The sequence below is a fragment of the Rhinolophus ferrumequinum genome, chromosome 18 (genome assembly GCF_004115265.2).
Source record: "Rhinolophus ferrumequinum isolate MPI-CBG mRhiFer1 chromosome 18, mRhiFer1_v1.p, whole genome shotgun sequence".
NCBI classification, from domain to species: Eukaryota; Metazoa; Chordata; class Mammalia; order Chiroptera; family Rhinolophidae; genus Rhinolophus; species Rhinolophus ferrumequinum.
The window spans coordinates 17,070,846-17,089,884 of NC_046301.1; the positions used below are offsets into that span (position 1 = coordinate 17,070,846).

Sequence of the window (19,039 nt, forward strand, 5' to 3'; positions counted from 1 at the left end):
TTTCTTCTGCAAACTTTTGCACTAATTGTTCTTCCCCAAGAACGCTTAAAATCATTTGGTAGTTTCTCACTCTGTGTCCTGCATATCTAACATCTCTCACCATTTTAAACTTTTTTCACCTGTTTAGCATTTGAGACGAGCTCATCATGTTTTATGTTCCACACTACTGGTACTATTTTCGGTGCCATATCTGTTCTTTTCTGCTGCCTCTGTGGATTTAATTTGGCTGCTGCAATTTAAAGTTTCATTATTCCCTCCGTTATCCTTTTCTTCTTGGCATTTTCCCTAAAGGATGATGGTTCTTTTCTTTGACTTTCTGATTCTGTTTCGTAACAACCACACCTTCATATGCTCTACTGAGATGGCTAGTCAATTCTCCTATAATATTTTTCTATTTCCCTTTTGGGTCTTCAGTGTGATTTTTTTCTCCTTTTCTTCCTAACATTTTAAGGATTCATTGTTAAATTTTTTAAAAAAACATTCTACTAATGGGACATTTACACAGCAAAGGAGTTGGAGAAACCAAAAGGTATATGTAAGAGGATGGTCATTACAGAGTCTAGCCAATTTTCAGAATCTATCAGGTTTTTATATAGCTTAGTTACAGAAGATTGAAATAGGACTTTCTCCCCTGAACAATTCTCAGTGCATACAGATGACAGTTTCTAGTTTTGTCCCTTGCAAGGGAACTTTCCATTTGAAGGCACTGTTCCTTTGTCTCCATCAAAACTGCCCCTTCCGTGTGTGTTTGCTTTTTTTTTTTTTTTTTTTTTGCTGTGAATACATAGGAAAATAGAGACACAGAGAAGAGAAAGGCAAGAGAACAGGATGGGTGGACGCCACTATCAACACAAGATGGGTGTTAAAAAAAATAGTAACACAGTAATTACAGAGGATATACGTACAAAAATGCAATGGTTTAATGGCTGCTTTGTCCTTATTTCCTCCTCATCATTTCCCCCTGGTATTTACTGTCAGAGAATGGAGCGAGGAGAGATGTGAATGGCAGTGGGAGCGGAGGTAGGGGTGCAGGAGAGCACAGGAAGCCTCAGAAGTGGTAGACATGCGGAAGGCAGGAAGGCAGCTGCCTTGCCTTTAGGGGGTTCATAAACTGATGACAAAAGACAAATTGGGGCAGCAATAGGGGTCTTTCTCTTCACTTTCTTTCTCACTAGCTTGCTGTATTTTTAGGTGAAATAGCATTAGTGGTCCAGTAACTAAGCTTTTCAATCCCAAAACAATAGCCTAATGATTAGTCATTGGGTTCTGTAGCATACTACAGTATTATGTTAATCGAGCTCAGATAATAGGAAACATCATTTTCCATTTTCTGGGTCTTGAAAGATATTTTAGTGGGGAATTTAGGACTGGCTAAATTAGATGTAGCTTTCAGGTGTCATTTTATAGGGTAAGGCTGAACTTCTTACATCTGCAACTCTTCTTCCGTGGTTCTCAGCTGAATAAAAGGGGCGAGGTTCTGCCTGACACCTCTAACGTAGGCTTGTCTACTGGGAGCCCTTCCTTGTCCTGTAACTGCTGTGGGGAACAATTGTTCTTCCCATATGAATTTCCGTATGTTCACATTTCCGTATGAAACTCCAACCTTTACGGGACTCTAGTAGGAGTGGTTCTTAGTGTCCAATCGTCAGAATACAACAATGGTGAAGATGATCATTCTTTTATGACTTAGGACATCCAAACTCCATGCTCCTCTAGTCTAACGCATGAGCCTGCTTACCCTCCCTGGGAATTTGTTTTGCTTATCACCTACTCTTTGTACTAGCTCTAGGTGGGGACAGTACTGAATAATTTGGCTTACATTAATTCCTTCTTGCAGCAGGCTCTTGTAAGTGGTCTGCTTAGGTTCCTGTGCAGCTTATAGCTTTTCTTGGCCTGAGTCAATACCTGTTGTCTGCTTTCTGTGGCCTGATTTTCCTCAATCTGCTACTCTCAAATATCCACTTTCTTGTCCCTCTTTCACACGTTAGTTCCCTAGATCCAGGTTGTTTTATTATAATCCAGTTTTCTGTCTGATTTTCCCTAAAATCCAGCTTCTGTTTTCTTTTTCTTTTCTCCTCATTTGGATATGTAGTATTTTTGCAGGCATTCCTACCTAACAAATACGGTCATGCACCACTTAACTACAGGAACACATTCTGAGAAATGTCATTAGGTGATTTTGTCATTGAGTGAACCTCATAGAGTGCACGTACACAGACCTAGATGGTACAGCCTACTACACACCCGGCCATATGGCCTGGACTATTTCCTAGACTGCAAGCCTGTACAGCACGTTACTGCACAAAACAACATGAGATTAAATCAAGCACAAGAGAAAATGATGCAATCAATAGGTGCGGTAAACACAAGAAATATGGGCTGCTGTTGGCAAAGCACGACTGCTGTTTTACAGCAAACTTTTTTAAAAAGGAGGTGCACTCTAAAATAACAATAAAAGTATAGTATAGTAAATACACAAATTAGTAACGTATTTGTTTATTATCATTACCAAGTATTAAGGACTGTACGTGATTGTAAGTGCTGCACTTTTATAGGACTGGCAGCACAGTAGTTTTATTTACACCAGTGTCACCACAAACACATGAGCAATGCTTTGTGTGGCTAAGACTTCCTGGTGGCTATGACATCACTAGGCAATAGAAAATTTTCAGCTCCATTATAATTTTATGGGACCACAATTGCATCTGCAGTCTGTCATTGACCAAAGTGTCGTTATGAGGCTTACAATTGTATGGTCCATGCTGCCAGTTTGCCCTGCCCTGTCCATGGTGGGCTCACTGGTTTGGGTCAATATGGCATTCCTGGGGACAGCAGAGTCTACCAAAGGGGCACAATACAAGAAAGTACTTTAGCGTACTAATGTGAGTCTAAGGCAGAAATCCAAATTTTGGACATTTCACACTCTGCTGTATATTTCAGTAATTACAAAATGTTAACTATTAACAAGATTTGTTAATTGTCTGAGATTTAGGGCCTTAACAGCGTGTAGCGTAATGTAGAATCCAGCACTTTTAAAGTCATTGGAGGTGTATAAGGCAGAGAAACAAATCGTTCGATTAGTTACGGCTCAGAGAAATTCTCATCAACAACCAGTTCTCACATGCTTCTGCTTTGCTATAAAAATGGATTTAATTTTGATGTATGACAATATTGTCCATTCACATAGCATACTTTATAAATCATCTCAAAGAGTTTTGAGACCAACAAGTTAACTGTCTGAGAGTCTTGTTACAGATGAGTGGTCCAAAGAAGAGCCAAGTAGGAATTTCTTACAGAAACGACAACCAAAATCAGATGATGTAAAGACACAGAGACGCAAGGTCAAATCTCAGGTAATTGACTATACGCCAAGCTTTTCAATAGAAATATAAAGCAAGCCACAAAGGAGAGTCACATGTGCAATTAAAATTTTTCTAGTAGTCATATTTAAAGAGAAAAAAAAAAGCAGCAGAAATTAATAATATTTTTTACTTAATCCCAACTATAAAATCAGTCTTTTTTTATCATTGTTGTTTATGTACTAAGAATTCAAAATCTGATGTGTATTTTACATTTACAGAACATCTCCAATTAGACTAGTTATATTTTAAGTGATTAATAGCCACACAGAGCTAATGGCCTCCATACTGGACAGTGCAGGTCTAGAATTTTATGCTATCATCATACTTTAAGGAAAAAAAGATGTTTTATAGAAGAAAATAAATGCTGTGAGAGACAATCATAAATTACGTTCTCTTACCTACACAAATCTTCTTTTATGTGAAGAGAGATCAATTCCTTAGGAATATGAAAAGAAAGTATGCTCTCTGACATCTGCTCCCGGATTCGCATCCACTTATTGTCAGATGTGGGAAATCTATATAATTTACACACTGGGTTCTTTAACACTGAGGAAAAAGGGAAAAATAAAAGCTTAATGGTTAAATGATCAAGAAATGCACATTAGATGAAGGTCAATTGACAAAATCATTAATCAGGGTACCATTCTAATTATTTATTTAATCAAAATTTGTTTTTTATCATAAGCTACTAGTGTATTTGAATTTCTAAAAATTTTGTTCTTTCATCTTATTTTGTCAGTAGCTTCTGGGACATATAGTCTTTATTAAATTAAAAATGACACATCAAATTCTAATTCATAAATGTGGCTGGCTACTGTGGTTCTTTAACTTACCACCTATTAATTCCTTTCTCTTCTAAAGATTTTCTTAAAGCATATATATTTATAAATATAGATGAAAATATAGGCATTGATACATAATACACACTTTGAAAAATTATATTTCTGAATTTCTCCTCATCACTCTTAGTTAACTTATAGTAGGTGACAAGTGATAAATTATTTCAGAGGTTTTAAATGGTCCTACGACTAAAAGTTATTTATTTCTTAAATGTCAGAAAAGTTTATTCCTTGGCTTATGATCTATTACAATTCAATATCATACATACAGTGGTGCCAATGAGCCAATAACACATTTTCTTGAAACCACATATTATCAGCAGAAAGACAGGGAGACTATAAACAAACTGTGCCTTTAGGGTGGGTGGACAGTGATTAGGGGAGAAGCAATAAGGCCACACCGTGAAGGGCTTTAAAGAGTTAAAGAGAAAGTATAGGGCCAGATATTAAAATAATACTTGATACCTTTTTTTGTGAGGAAAACACTTTTACCTGATTCCCAAGCCGTGTATTTCAGGGTAGAATTTTATTTCCATTGTTATTAGGCTCTCATACACCAAAGCTTAATGGGCAAAATATATCAGGTCAATCACCAATCAAGTATCTAAGACTATTTGGCTCCAGTTTACCAAGAAAGATGAATAAAAACAGAATTTGCTATGGAAGTGGATGTAAGCTTTAAATAATACTGAGCGTGGGTGTGGGTCATGTCTCTCCAATGTATAAGGTAAAATGCCTTTCAAAATGTTACGGTTTCATAAGACTGTATCTCATTCACTACGTGGGTAAACACATAATATTTTTCTGAATGTTAAAATGAGGATCCATTTACCCATTCCTCTGTAACCATTCATTCTTAGAGGTACAGTTTATAAATTATTATCAGAATGGATATTACATTGGAAAGCTTGATTTCAAAGATTCCACTCTTCAACAACCAGATTCAAAGCTTCCAGTACACTTACCTACCCCATACGAAGAATTAGCCAGAGTGTTCACTTTTCAAAAGCACCAAAAGAAACCAGAAAACAGTAGAATATACTGAGAGACAGTATTTAAAATCTAGAGTTGTGTGTCCAACGAGATTATATTATTAACATAAATATGATCTTTAAGTTTTATCAATTTATCAGTTAGATTATATCACAGATCCATATATAAAATTAATTATGTGTAGTTTCTTTTTTATTGAGGTATAATAGTCATATAACATTATATTTCAGGCAGATAATGTGATGACTCGACATTTTATATATTATTAAATGATTACCACAGTAAGTGGTATATATATATATATATATATAAAATTATATATTATATATAATTATATAATATATATTATATAAATAATGTATATAAATAATATATTTAATAAATATATGATATATTTATATATTATTTATGTATATTATATATAATATAATAGGCCTCATCTATCACCATACATAGTTGCACATTATTTTTCTTGTGATGAGAACTTTCGAGATCCACTCTTTTAGTAACTTTCAGATATGCAAGACAGTATTATTAATTGGAGTCACCATGTTATACATTATACCCACAGGACTTATTTATTTTATAATTGTATATTTGTACTTTTTGACTCCCTTCACCCATCTCACCCCCCTACCCCTGCCTCTGGCAACCACCAATCTGCTCTCTGTATCTATGAATTTGGTCTTTCTTTCTTTCTTTTCTTCCTTCCTTCCTTTCTTTTCACATATAAGTCAGTCCACATGGTGTCTTTCTCTGTCTAACATATTTCACTTAGCGTAATGCCCTCAAGGTCTGTCCATGTTGTTACAAATGGTAAGATTTCATTTTTTTAATAACTGAATAATATTCCATATATATTATAAATATAATACTATATATATTATGTATATAAAATATATATTTATATATATCACATCGTCTTTATCCATTCATCCATTGATGGGCACTTAAGTTGTTTCCATGTCTTGGCCATTGAAAATAATGCTGCAATGAACATGCAGGTGTATATATATTTGTGCAGTGGTGTTTTCATTTTCTTTGCATAACTACCCAGAAGTGAAATTGCTGATTTACATGGTAGTTCTATTTTTAATTATTTTGAGGAACTTTCATACTGTTTTCCATAGCAGCTATACCAATTTACATTTCCCACAACAGTGCACAAGGGTTCCTTTCCTCCATATCCTGGCCAAGACTTGTTATTTCTTGTCCTTTTGCTAATAGCCATGCTATTAGGTGTGAGGAGATATCTCACTGTGGTTTTGATTTGCATCTCCCTGATTATTAGTCATGTTGAGCATATTTGCATGTACCTGTTGGCCATCTGTGTTTTCTTTGGAAAAAAATGTCTATTCAGAGCCTCTACCAATTTTTTTTAAACTGGATTGTTTATTTCTTTTGCTATTGACTTATATGAGTTCTTTATACATTTTGGATAGTAGACCTTATCAGATGTATTTTCTTTCATCTGTAATATAAGAATTTACAGATAGCCAGTGAAAGAAACAACAGTATTTCATTCATTTTTAATGTGACAATGTTTGAAAGATATAAAGAATTTTTCTATACCCTCTATTGTCATAAATCTAGAGTCAGAGAAGAAAAAAAAAGTATGTGTTGAATTCAATATAGTGTCAGTCAGGTTAAACTATTCATAAACTCTTATGAATTCTAATATAGTTAATATGATCAGGAATATAAATGTATCCTTGTGTAGTAAGACAAAAAAATCTCCAAAACGTCCTTAGTAACTTAAATAAATATTCAATTACTTGGTTTATCTCTACTCAGTATATATGCGCTGCTTTTTAAACTTTTTTTTTTTTTTTAAATACATAGAATCTTTGTATCTTTCAAACCATGGTTTAAATCCTTGGATTTTTCTTGTCTTTTTTAAAACAATAATAATATTTTAGAAAATCTGCATTTTTGAATTAAGTTATAAATTACAAAATTCTTAATTTTCTGTTATCACAGAACTAGTCCTTCAACTTTTAGTTTTATTGTTTTCATTTTAATGTTTTTCAATGCATTCTAAATATAAACTTTTTTTTTTTTTTTTAGCAGAAATCAAGGGCGGTTTGATTATTGAGCTCCAGAACTTTCCTCTGACCACGCCACCATACACAACATCCAAGGATTCTATGAGAATACTGCTGTTTTTAAGGGAAACAATTGGGACAAATAACTTTAAAAATCAGACAACTTGATCATCAAAAAGAAAAAAAAAATTCCTAATAATGTTTCCTATCTAACTTTCATGATACAATTCTGATCTTTTGAAACTCATAGGTCTCCAAACATTAGTACTAAATCATGTATGAGTGTATTTACCAGCATCTCAACGTAGATACAGAAAGATCCACTTTACAACCCTATTTGATCCAGCAGGATTCTTACTCTGTACCCTAAAGTACCATATAATGGAGTATAATTTAAAAAATGAAAAATAAATATGGTCTGACTTTTACCTACCATGTAAATTTGTTGCACTGTTTATAAAAATGACCAGATAAGATGTTCTCAACTCAAAATTCTTGCCGGGTTGATAGTGGGGAGATTTTTGTCAACCTCACATAAAAGAAATGCATGGTACTCATGCATCAAATATTGAACAATGGACCATAAATGATGAATATTTTTGTCAATTTTTTAATGCTTCTCCCTTATAGCAGAGATAAAATTTTGACAGTTCTGCACATACACTTCAGCTGTGCAAATGAATCTGTCACTTTAAGCTCTGCCTCTCCACTGATGCCAAATTTTTCTTCATATAAGAGATGCATTTCTGACCACACAATAGTTTCAACCCAGCAACCATAACTATCTAACATCTATGACAAGTTCCTTTTAAGGACAGACTTGTGTTTATTCTCTTCATTTTTGTTTTCCCTGCTTTTGCCAAAACAATTATTAAAAATACCATGTAACAGATTCTACCAAGAGAAAAGTAGTGGAGCCACATCATGGTCTTGTGATGACTTTGGACCACATCATGGTCTTGTGATGACTTAACAAGGGTAAAGTTCTAAGGTGGTCCACCTGTTGATACATTCCCTTAGGCCTACCCCATAGGTGAACATATGGATAGAAAGGAAATAACAGATTTCCCTCCCAAACTGCAGCACAACTCAAATTTCTATATTGTCTCTGCCAGACACTGTAACAGGATCTCTTTAACAAGATAGTATGCCGCCTGCTATTTTGTGGGATTCAGCAATTGTGAAAGCCAAGCTGCTCCAATTTTGAATGATCAAAGTAAAGACCCCAAGGAAATGGTCAACGAAGCCAACACACAGACAACACACACAGAAAGATGACTGCTCAAGCAATCCAGGGCAGAAAAAATAAACCAGAGAGATATCACAAAGGTGATTTTCTCTTTTCTGTGTCTCTGTTAGGGATGTCAGTGGATTGGACAAAAAAATTTGGAAATCTGGATTCTGGGTAGAGGGAATCATCAAAAAGCTTTATTCTATCAGGTAGTGTTTAATGTATTTCTCCAGTGGAAGCTCATTTGTGATTGTCTTCATGTACATTCTTGCTTTTGGGAGGTGGTAGGAGTTGCATATTTAAATGGAATCTGACTTTAATGTACTGCAGATTCTTGTAGAGAATCTATTCATTCTGTAGCTTTTAATTTTGCAGTTGTTCAACAGTTTAATTATTCAGATGAATGTACATACATTGCCTATTCTCCAAATGCTACATTATACTTACCATAGATAAGTCTGTGTAATCCAATTAGATACCGACAGACCCTTATTTGTACTTGAAAATATCTGAGATTTATATACATTTTAAATGTATGTTGGCTCTTTTTAAGACTGGGTGAGAAATGAAATCACTAAAACACTATACTAAGCATGGCTAATAGAAAAGAGAGGGTAAGAAAACATGAGAGGAACTCCAAAAATACAGTAAAGAAGTATCTCTTTAAAAGTAATGAAGATGAAATTAACTGTTAAAAATACAAAGAAAAACAAACCTCCAAGAAATTTTTAGTTACTATTCTTTAGGTTTGTTATAAAATCTAAATTGTGTTACTGTTTGTGTGGTGTTGCAAAATAATAAAAAAAGAATAGAAATAGGATATAAGTTGAGTTGGACAAAGTGCTAGTCTAGCCAAACCCACAAACTCTTGACCTGACCCTCCATCTTCAATTCAAGGCCAACAGTAAGAAAACCTATAACAGATATCAGAATAAAACAGAAAAATAATATTTGTGGGCCTGTAGTCTCTAATTGGTGATAATTGGTGAATTTAATGTGTAGAATTTGGATTTTAGATTTGGGGTGGTCAAAAAACTGATTTGCTTCACTTATTCTAGTTTGATTTGCCCTGTTTATTCCAGTTCAGTCATTAAAGTAAAGGACAAAACTAGAGGAAGCAGAAGCTGGCTCATATTTCATGCTGAGCAACCTGTAGTTCACTGAATTCAAGTTGTTTCTTGCCAGTTTGCCTCTGATCAAGGCATTCCCTAGAACTAAAGGAGCATCCCTCTTTCCTGTATAGGTCATCATTCTATAAACTCAGCTCTGTTGGCACCTCCTCCAGGAACCCCTCCTTGACTTCCACCCCATCTCCCCAACGGTGTCTCTCCTTTGTATTTCCCATCCCCATCCCTAGCATGGTTCTTGCCAGCTGTGCTACAATCCTCTGTTTACTGTTTAGTGGCTCCCATGAGAATGACAACTTTGTGAAGGCCAGGACTGTTCTGCTTTCCTCATTCTCATTTTATCTCCTGTACCTAGCACAGTGACCACTAAATGCAAACATCCCACAGAAATGAGCTTAAACCTTGCAAGTCAGATATTTCCCACCACTCCTTTCCCCAAGAGGAGAACAGCTAGAGTACCCAAAAGTGTGTACATTGAGAAGGGGAAATACAGGAGGCAAGGACGCAACTACAAAACCGCACTTCAAGGGAGAGCACAGACATCAGAATGAAGGAAGGAAAAACTATACGTGAGAGAAAGGTCTCCTCACGTTCATCCACAAAATATTAACTTGTTGACTATATCATCTTGTCTGAATTTTTCTTCTAGTTTACCTAAAGTGGGCAGTGGAGGAGGAAATGTACGTACAACAGAAAGAGAGTGGAAGCATTTAAAGGTGTCTAAGAGATGATTGCCTTGATTATTAGTGAATTTCATTCTTCCATTGAAACTACTTAACATCCTAAATATATTAGCGCACAGTAATGAGACTATATGGAAATTCCAAAGAGCAAGGTTAATGGACTCCACCGCATTTGTTAAAACAGCAAAGGACAAAGATATCTGGCGACAAGTATACAAGCATAGGATCAAGCGCCAATGTTATAAGCCAAAATGACTCCAAACTGTATATATCAGAGAGTTAAAAATACAAGGGTAAAATCTATATGAACTAGTATGGAGAAAATACAACAGACATGTCGTTGTTAATATAAAATGATATCATCTAAAATTTGACAAGATAGTAGATTTAGTATCATGTGAATGAAAATTTAAAAAAGGGGGGGAACTGAGATGTGCTTTTTGTCTAGAATTCATCAGGACTCAAATAAGTATAGAAGGGAACATTTTTGACAGTCTCTTAAAATATTCTGAGTCATGCGTTGCTTTGGATGTTGGTGGTGGTGAGGAGAATGTGACCCCAATATTTAGTTCAGTTATGTGACATTATAAAAGGCACTTAAAATCTACAGTACCCTATAAGGAAGAATACATTTAAAAATTGTAATTTGGTAATAATTTTTAAGGAAAGTAATAAATTATTTTATTTCAAACTTAAATAATTAAAGTTGAACATTTTTTCTCATGGAGAGAATAACAACGTGGTTTTCTGTTACCTGAGCCATAAATTCAAATGATAAGATATACCTGTTATCAGCCATTTGGCAAAAAATGTATTGAGTTTCTATTGTATTCTGGTCCTGGAGATATAGAAATAAATAAGCAATGCTCCTTCTTCTTAAATAGCTTATAACCTAGCGTCTTCTGCAAAGCAACAGTAGTAGATGGCTATTTGGAGAGAAAAAGAATGAAAAATACAGTGGCCTATTTTGAGAAAAGGTGTGATTGATCCATGAAGCAAGAAATACAGACACTAATAAATTCTCCAAACAGGGCAAACTGTATGCCTTTAGGACTGACAGCAGGACAGTCCCTGCTCAGACTCCAGCTGGCAGGGTCATGGAAATCACCGCTGTCAGATACACACTTTGCAAACATGAAAGGCAGTATACATGTTGATATACAGCATGAAAGTGGTCATTAAAGAATATAGAGGATAATTTCGTGAATCAAGAAGTATGAATTCAATCAAGGAAGATGCTGCACTAGAGCCAATGCTTGCTGACAGGGGGAAACTCACTCAAAATGTGAAGATAACGGAAAGCTTAGTGACGGGGCCCACGAGTGCCACAGATTTGGCATAGTATCTAAGGGTCCGGTGAAATACTCTGGCAGTATACTTTTACAAGGAAAATTGGGAGAGTAAAGAAATAGAGCGAGAATTGTCTTCCTGACAAAAATTTTAAAAGGTGTATCTGTGGTCAGGCTAATTACACAGAAATAACTCCTAAGACCACTGCAAACGACAAAGAAGTGATATGTGACTCCACGTGAAACGGATTAGAACGAAAACTTTTATGAAATATTTCTAAAGTGAAGGAAAAGATAGCCAAAGCTGAACTAAGCTATATCACCTTCAAACATTTGAGAGCCAAAAAGAAGTCAGAGACTGTTCAGGTTAATTTGCTCATTTATAAGAACCGATGTCCACATTGGCTAAACTGTCTTTCAGGGTCACACAGCTGGTTGGCACATCGAGGTTTTGACACCAGATCTGCCAGTTGTTAGTGCTCTTATGTTAATGCCGCAAGAACCCACTCGTTATTGTTCTGCTACCGACAAGGTGCCTCGTGACGTGATTTAGCAGGACACAGGAGAGACCTAACTGTCTGCACCTCTCTAAGATCAAAATTAACTTCCCCTATGCCCCCACCCCAACAACAAGCAAAAGTGTTCTTACCTCCATTTTGTTTAAATCAATAAGCAAAGAGTCAAAGAGGTACATCTACTATTTTAACTTTATCGTATGAGTTATATAATTATATCATTCGGAAGTAAACTAAGGAAGAGCTTCGCATGTCTAATACTTACTGTGTCTTCTAGTGTGTCTGTTTCAGAGAATATAAAACCCAACAGTGAAAAGGAATTCGGTTATCTTTCTTCTGGAATTGTAAATTCTGCTCCCCGCCCCCGACTCCCATCCCCTCCACACCCTTCTAGTTCTTTCTCGCCTTCTGCTCTCAATTCCCCAAACTCCCAACATACACATTAGATTTGCAAGGCAAAACAGGGCATGGAAAAAGGGAGACCTTAGGGGGAAGAGCTTTTTCTTTTTTAGTCTTACAACAGATAAGTGAATTTCCTGAATTATAAATTAAACCTCTAGAGATATAAATAGAATAGGGAAGAGCTGCTATGAGATATGGCATTCTCTTACACTCACTCAATAAGTACTTCATAACTCACTTGAGGCTGGCAAGTTCCATATAATACATTAATTCAAAGACTTGGGAAGAATGTCAATAGCTTCTTTTGCCTACAGATTAAAAAAAAAGCCACCTGGGAATATAATGGATTAATTCCGAAGTTGCTGAGTTTAGACAGATAAATAAATAGAACAAAAGAAAAAGGTACACATAAGCCAATGTCATACGTATTCTCTGTCTACACAATACACTTTTATGTTTTGAACAGAAACATTTCGTAAGTAGTACTTTAGCTGCACTTTTTTTTTAAGTCTAGCTTTTATAACATTTGACTGTTACTTAGTCTTTTCTTTCCCGAATAGAAGAAGATTCAAAGATATATTTGTGGCAAATATCCTAGGTTCCGAGTGCCCCTCCTTGGTGCCCAGACTAAGGAGAGTGGAAAAGTGTCATTGGAGCTAAGTGGAGTATCACCGCCAAAACAACTGGCACCTCCATGAAAGGAGGAAAGCAGTAAGCAATCATCTCTCACCACACTACGTAAGTCTATTTTAATTGCAGAGTACAATTCCATGTCAGTTGTTTTCGTCATATTCCAATTTACCCATTAAGAATAGTACCCTAGTAAGCTGGAAGAGTTGGTACACTTCCAAGACTCATGTGTTACAGGTTTTATGGCACAAGTGTTAGGAGCTGCAGATTTATTTTTCACTATATTCCCTCTGTCTCTGCTTCCTTAGGTAATATATTCTCATACTTACAGAGCCATTTCTCTCTTTGTCTTTGAAATTTATATTAAGCCAATCAGAATTTTAAAAATGGTACTTCTTTTTGTGTACATAAAAAATTACAAGGTTCATATGAGTGAATCATTACAAAATTATCTCATAAGTGATTTTGGTGATAATCTGATTCATTCAAACTGCATTTTAAAATGAATTTAACATCTCCTACACTCAAAATTATTTCTCAAAACTGACATTTAGTAAATTAAATAGATTATTTAGATGTATTAAAATAAATGACTAAAGGTTTGGTCAACTTTCACGTGGAAAAATAAATGTGAGGAGGACACTTAGAGGATACCGTAGATATTTTAACCACACTGATACCTTATCAAGTCCTTTTATGGTACGTGGCTGGTCCAACTGTCTAGGTCGACCCTTCACTGTTTAATGCACATTTTTCCAATATTACGTCCTTAATAAATGTTTTTAAAAACATTATTATTTGGTCATAAGTTGAGAAGAAGCTGCTCTTCATTGGTATAATCCCTCATTCTACACAAGTATAGCTAATGTTTTGTTGTGTTGTTCAATTTTATTTTCCGTTCCTGTAGGTATTAACACAAAGAGCTGCCTTCCGTTTTCAATTCCCTTTTCCTATTATCAGTGGCTTCCTTCAGGAAAAAATGGTTAATAGTTGAGGGGTTATGTGTTAGTAAGCCTTTAAAATTTGGTATCATTCATTAAGCTGATTATTATGCTATCTAGTTCTTTGTTTAAATGCACAACGTGGCAGGGCTAAAAAAAATTTTAAAGCTTCTTCTGTTGGTACATTAGCTTATTAATTAATGGCTTTTTAGGAATAGCACAGCTTAGTAATTAAAAGCAAAGGCCTCGAGATAAAAACTGGATTTAAATTCTGAACCTGTTACGTGCTAGGTGGATGACCTTGACCAATTGCTTCATCTGTCACCCAGGGGTAATGACAGTGCCTTCACAGCACTCATCAGATCTCAGAAAGCAAGGTAAGACAAGGGATGTAAGGCATTAAGCATGTCACCTGTCACTATAACAGTTATCATTCACAATATTATTATTGGGACCATAATTTACATTATTCAAATGTTAGCTCCATAATTTATATATACATATTATCACACATTTTTAACTGTACCATATATCCCAATTTTATTCACAAGGTCATCATCTAACACACTGTTTAATGCCTTGTTGAAATGCAAATATATTACTATAAGTAACACAGTATATACATACTGATCCAGAAATGTACAAATATATATGCGAATTTTTCCTACTGGACTCATAACTCGACTGTTTTAACAACTTTATTTTGAGTTCTATAATTAGAAAGTCAAACTAAATAAAAGTTTCACATGTCTAATACTTACTCGGTCTTCCAGTGGGTCTTGTTTCAAATCATATAAAATCCAACAGCTAACAGGAATTTGTTTTGCCATACAGCCAAAGAATTTACTTATCTTTCTCATGGAATTGTCAAATCTACCCCCACTTTATTGGCTCCTCATCATTACCAGTTATTAAGTGTTCACACATGATTCTGTGAGAATGCTGTTGAGATCCAGTGTTTGAGTTTGGAGGAAATCAAAATGTGTCGCATGTAAGTTTCTAGAACTGAGGTACATACCTGCATTCAAAAAAGGTAAGTTGTCTTTTCCGCTCACACTTTCTGAGGCTGTACATTCACATACCAGTGCACACTAGGAAAGCACAAAAGGAAAAGAAAACATATTTGAAAGAAATCAAAATATGAAAATTCTTTTATTTTGTTTACAAAATAGGAGGCAACGCACATGATTTCAAAAAATTTTGAGCAAGACATTTTTGTACAACTATTTGCAGCTTTATCTTTACTAGGAAGCTTGTTTAACTTGTGATTATTTACTTATATTTATGTATAATACGATTGTATTATATAATTATAGACTGCATTTCAGTTCTAATTAAAGACTACGTAGGAAAGAAAATGAAAAGTGGGAAGGAATTGTTCCCACATGCTAGAGAGATATGTTCCTAGCACAGCAAATCCCATCTGACAAGCTGAATGAAGAGTTTTATATTTCTGACAGCTGGGATGATTTTCAATCAATAAAAAGCAAATTATTTTCTAGAAATTATTCTGAATCAATACAAATAAAATTATTTTTAAGTAAAGGCAACTGTAAATAAAAAAATTATACTGTAGCATCTAATTACATAAGAAAAAAGGAGAGTTTGTCTCCAGAAAAACAATGCAAACACTTGCTCATAAAGTATGAGGGCAATGTATAAAGATGCTGATCCAGAGATCACACGTTCATGAGCCTTTACAGAACTGACCCTTCTCCAGCCAGAAAGACAGAAGAAACACAGAAGAGCACATCGTCAGGTTCTAAGTAAGTGAACCACGAGTGGGAGACCATATCCCGGATAATCTGTCACTACGCGTGGGACTCTCCTTCAGCTTCCCATGAAACTGTAACTAACAGAGGAAGCAAACCTCTTCTGGCCCCAGGAGGTTGACAAGAGACCTATTTTCACACAGCCAGTGATTGTTTCTTCAAATGAGTTCCTTTCTCATTTGAAGAAATGGGGGGAGGGGGAGAGGAAGGAGGAAGGCTGGGGAAGGAGAGTGAATTTTTTAGAGGAACTATATCAGACATAAACTAATAAACACACATAAAAACAAAACAAACAAAGTCCCAGAAAGTTCTTTTGGTGATGAGTCTGAGAGAAACAGCTATCCTTGAGCAGCATGGATGGCTCTGCTCAGGAGGCACCAGGGCCCAGACCACCCTCCCTAGGCGAGTGCATCAGAACTGCACTCTCTGTCTGTCTCCCTCCACCCCGACTCCTCCAGGCGCTGGCCCCCTTTGAGAATATTACGGTCTGTATTCTTACGGTCCTCTACTTATTCCTCTATCATCACATTCATCACATTACTCTGAATCTTTTTTGATGGGGAAAAATGTGCTTTATAACTTTTTCAGGGCTTATATTTGAGGTCCTAGTAGAATGAAAGAATGAATAACTGCAAACAGCTCTTAAACTTTGATGTTCTCTAAATCTTTGTCCTGACCAACTGGAAGTCAGAGGGGATCCCTTCTTTTAATCCACAGCTATTTTAGAAACGCCCTTCCTAAATCACCAGAGCAATGTGCAGGGATGCTTGGCCATACTTAAAATTCTTTATTTCTCCTATTTCCAGTATTACCTCTACTCCTGTCAGCCGATATGGGCTGATCAAATAGTCTTTTGTAAACATTACATTCATCACATCCATGTTCTGTTCTAGAATGGATAATGGTTATTTGCTGCCCAATCAAATCCTGTGTTCTCAGACTGGCCTTCAAATCCTTTCCTGATTTGCCCCTGATATCCTTCCACCTAATAACTAGGTATATAGCTATGGCCCATCCTCCTTTCCATCTACAATATCACTTATAGGAATGGTTTAGATTAAACCTTTTCAGTGAAGACGTCCGTTATTCATAGGGATCCGGCTATTATCCTAAGAAACTGCTTCCCTACATGGAGGCCACCCTGCCTCTGTGTCATTAAAGACAACTTCCTGTTTCCTAAAAGAAGACCTTTATCATTTAACAAATAGATACAGAAATAGAACTTTCAAACTGTCGTAATTCCCATCCACACTGGGAATGTCCACACAGGTACTTAGGACAATTTTAACATTCTTATTTTGCAATGTTTGTATTGTCTTTAAAGGTTTACTATTCAAAATTCTCTCCTGATTTAAATGCATGAAACCAACAGAAAACACCCAATACATATTTAAATATTTACTAAATTACTTGATATTTTCATATTTGTGTTTGGTAATTCTTTTTTTCAATTGTTTCCTAAGTGTACCTTCTGTCTTTATCTAGCAAAGAAGCACATTTCTTATTTTGTTGGCTTATTTAATTTATTTATTTACAATTGACCCTAGAATCATTTTTATACTTGCTAGATGCTATGGAGAATGCAAAGATTAAAAGACACGTGGACTCTGTACTTAAGGAGACTTAAGCTACATATACTGTTCACGGCTATCACTATGAAGGATAGCTGCCGCGTTACACACTTACATGGTGGGTGCTCTCAGCGTAATGACTTCCCATTTGTGATTCTGAGCAGGAATAACAAACATCACACACTTTTTATGCCACACGGAGCACCCTCTGCCTATCGATTTTAATGAATACTTTAAAAAATGTCATGTGATGGAAATTGTGGCCAAGGAGAAGAAACATAAGATATGTAAAATTCTTGAAGCTAGCTTAATGATTTTGAATATCAACTAATATATCAATTTTCCATGCATTGGGCTAGAAAATTGGACAAATTGTAAGAACAATGATCATAAAGCTCAGTATGAATTCATCCAAGACAAACACTTCTTGGCAAAGCTCTTTCACATCTGTTATTGTATTCCTTAAATCATGGTTTTCTAAGTTGGGTCTGGAGTCTCCTGGAAGTCCCTGATAACTTTTGTCTTTGCATCGTCTGTAGTCTCTAGCAGGGGGCGAAGACAAAATTATTTTCATAGTAATACTGAAACATCTGTTTGCCTCTCTCTCTCTTACAAGCCTATAGTGGAATTTTCTAGAGACCACAGGGCATAATCATGTAACAGCTAATGGTACGTGTGCCTGTGTACTCTTCTGTTTTAAATATTTCTTGTTTGAATCTGATATGATCAGTTTCTATAGATGTAAGCCACATAAGCAAAGTCTCTAATACAGTACATATCGGTGGATGAAATCCACATAAATACTCGTACGTCATTAACCCACATGACTATGGTGCTAAGAGTAGTTCCATTTCTTTCTCCCGCATTCATGCAAACCAGTGAGAGGGATGTGATTTTAGGGATAACCTCTATTTCAGTGACTTTGTCTTCTCATATGGTCCAGTCATTCACTAACTTCAGGACTTAAATCGCCATTAGTAATAAACTGTGTTAATGTACTTCACAGGGATTTTGATTTAGCAGATATGCAAAAGGTTCCTTGTATTTGAGTTTCTAACAAACACTCTGGGTGATTCTGACCACACTTTGGAAAACACTGAGATAAAGTTATTTCCAGGTAACTCTTCTAAATATCATGCATAGTGGACCTACCATGTGTTCTTCCTTCAATCATGCATATTCCTAGGGACTGCCATCAGAGTTTATAGCAACTTTATAAAAAACTTTGCAAAAGGTCAAGGTTCACTAAGAAGAATTCAGACAGGACGAAGGTAATGCCAACATACTTGTGACTCGTACAGAGTTTGCGCTGACACTGCCACCTCCTATTTCTAGGACAGCTCAGTTAAGTCTTTTTTTAAGTTCACATTACTAAGTCAGAAACATAAAGTATGACTTGGGTGGGGCATATTCCTGCGTATCGAGTTCTCCATTTATGAAAAGAGTGTGACTCATTTTGCACTACCTCATAATAGCAACACAGTGAAAGAGTCCGGGGTGGACGAGCTCTGAGGAGAATAGGGAGGTGGCCAGTCATATTAGGTTGGTGCAATTATTTTTAACCTTTTAAACCGCAATTACTTTTGCACCAACTAATAGCTTCAGAGGCCGGGAAAGTAGCCCTACTTAGAATTGGGAA

At 35.7% G+C, this 19,039-nt stretch overlaps 1 protein-coding gene across 9 annotated transcripts in view; it reads right to left on the minus strand.

Annotated features, from left to right (window-relative positions):
* Positions 1-19,039, minus strand: part of INPP4B (inositol polyphosphate-4-phosphatase type II B) — a 613,177-nt gene that overhangs the window by 144,179 nt on the left and 449,959 nt on the right. For all 9 annotated transcript variants that reach the window (XM_033135157.1, XM_033135154.1, XM_033135152.1 and 6 more), the window contains 2 exons: positions 15,076-15,148; positions 3,761-3,908 (listed from right to left, as the gene is read on the minus strand). In XM_033135157.1, coding sequence (XP_032991048.1) covers positions 3,761-3,908; positions 15,076-15,148 — 221 coding nt within the window. The remainder of the gene's footprint in view (positions 1-3,760; positions 3,909-15,075; positions 15,149-19,039) is intronic.